The following is a 1,143-nucleotide window of genomic DNA, read 5'->3' on the forward strand; positions in this document are numbered from 1 at the left end:
CTCCTGTATCACTGTCTGTATTAGTCTGTCATTTGCAATCCCTATTTAATGTACAGCGCTGCGTAATATATTGGCGCTATATAAATCCTGTTTATTAACAATAATAATATACAATGTGCCCAGCCCTCCATGTTTAGTATTGTACACATGTGTCATGATATGACAGTCAGGTGTCCTCCATACAAGGAATCTTAGGCCAATGTATACAGACCAACATGTTTATCATTGTACACGTCACGGTTTGACAGTCAGGTGTCATCCATACAAGGAATCTCAGGCTTATATACAAAGTGCCCAGCCCTCCATGTTTAGAATTGTACACATATGTCATGATGTGACAGTCAGGTGTCTTCCATACAAGGAATCTCAGGCCCATATACAATGTGCTCAGACCTCCATGTTTAGTATTGTGCACGTGTCACGATATGACAGTCAGGTGTCTTCCATACAAGGAATCTCAGGCCCATATATAACGTGCCCACCCTCCATGTTTAGTATTGTACACATGTGTCACGATATGACAGGCAGCTGTCTCTCACACTGGGAATGGCAGGCCTAGGTGGGAGGTGAAAACTGAAGCGGCCGGGCGCAGCAACACTCCACGCACGTTTACCCGCCCGCCCACACAACTCACCGCTTCACCACGCCAGTCTTGATCTTGATATGTCTGATCCTCGGGTCTGCCATCTTACCGGAGGAAACTACACAAAGGGACACAGGACGCCGTCACCAGCGAGACCACAGAGAATGCGCAGTTAGTGCTTAGTCAGTGAAGGCGGAAGAAGGCTTGGCGGCGGCGGGAGATGATACTGCGAGAGATGGTGGAGGTTGTGCGCATGCGCGCTGCCTCATGGAGGCGCGGATGGAGCTAGGAATAGGATTGCAGTAGTGGGATGAGCAAAAAAGATAAAAAAACAAAAGTTAGACAGGAATATTATTGCAGAAAAAAACATATTATGGGTATTCAGCATTAAAGCTTTTCCTTGGCATGTTCATATTGTGTGTACACTATGGCAGCATTCATCACAAAACCATGGCATGAGGTGTTTCCATTTTCCATAATGTGACTAACACTTCCTGTCCTGGCACGCTGCTTCTCTATGCCATGTATCAGCATTGTCACCCTAGGACACTGAATGTGTT

The 1,143-nt window shown here is 46.1% G+C and overlaps 1 protein-coding gene across 1 annotated transcript in view; it reads right to left on the reverse strand.

Moving 5' to 3' along the window:
- Nucleotides 1-819, reverse strand: part of TBCA (tubulin folding cofactor A) — a 37,157-nt gene extending 36,338 nt beyond the window's left edge. Inside the window, exon 1 of the mRNA XM_072416304.1 lies at nt 635-819. Within this exon, the coding sequence (XP_072272405.1) occupies nt 635-687 (53 nt within the window). The 5' untranslated portion in view covers nt 688-819. The remainder of the gene's footprint in view (nt 1-634) is intronic.
- Nucleotides 820-1,143: the final 324 nt, after the last annotated feature.

The sequence above is a fragment of the Pyxicephalus adspersus genome, chromosome 6 (assembly GCF_032062135.1).
Source record: "Pyxicephalus adspersus chromosome 6, UCB_Pads_2.0, whole genome shotgun sequence".
Classification (NCBI taxonomy): domain Eukaryota; kingdom Metazoa; phylum Chordata; class Amphibia; order Anura; family Pyxicephalidae; genus Pyxicephalus; species Pyxicephalus adspersus.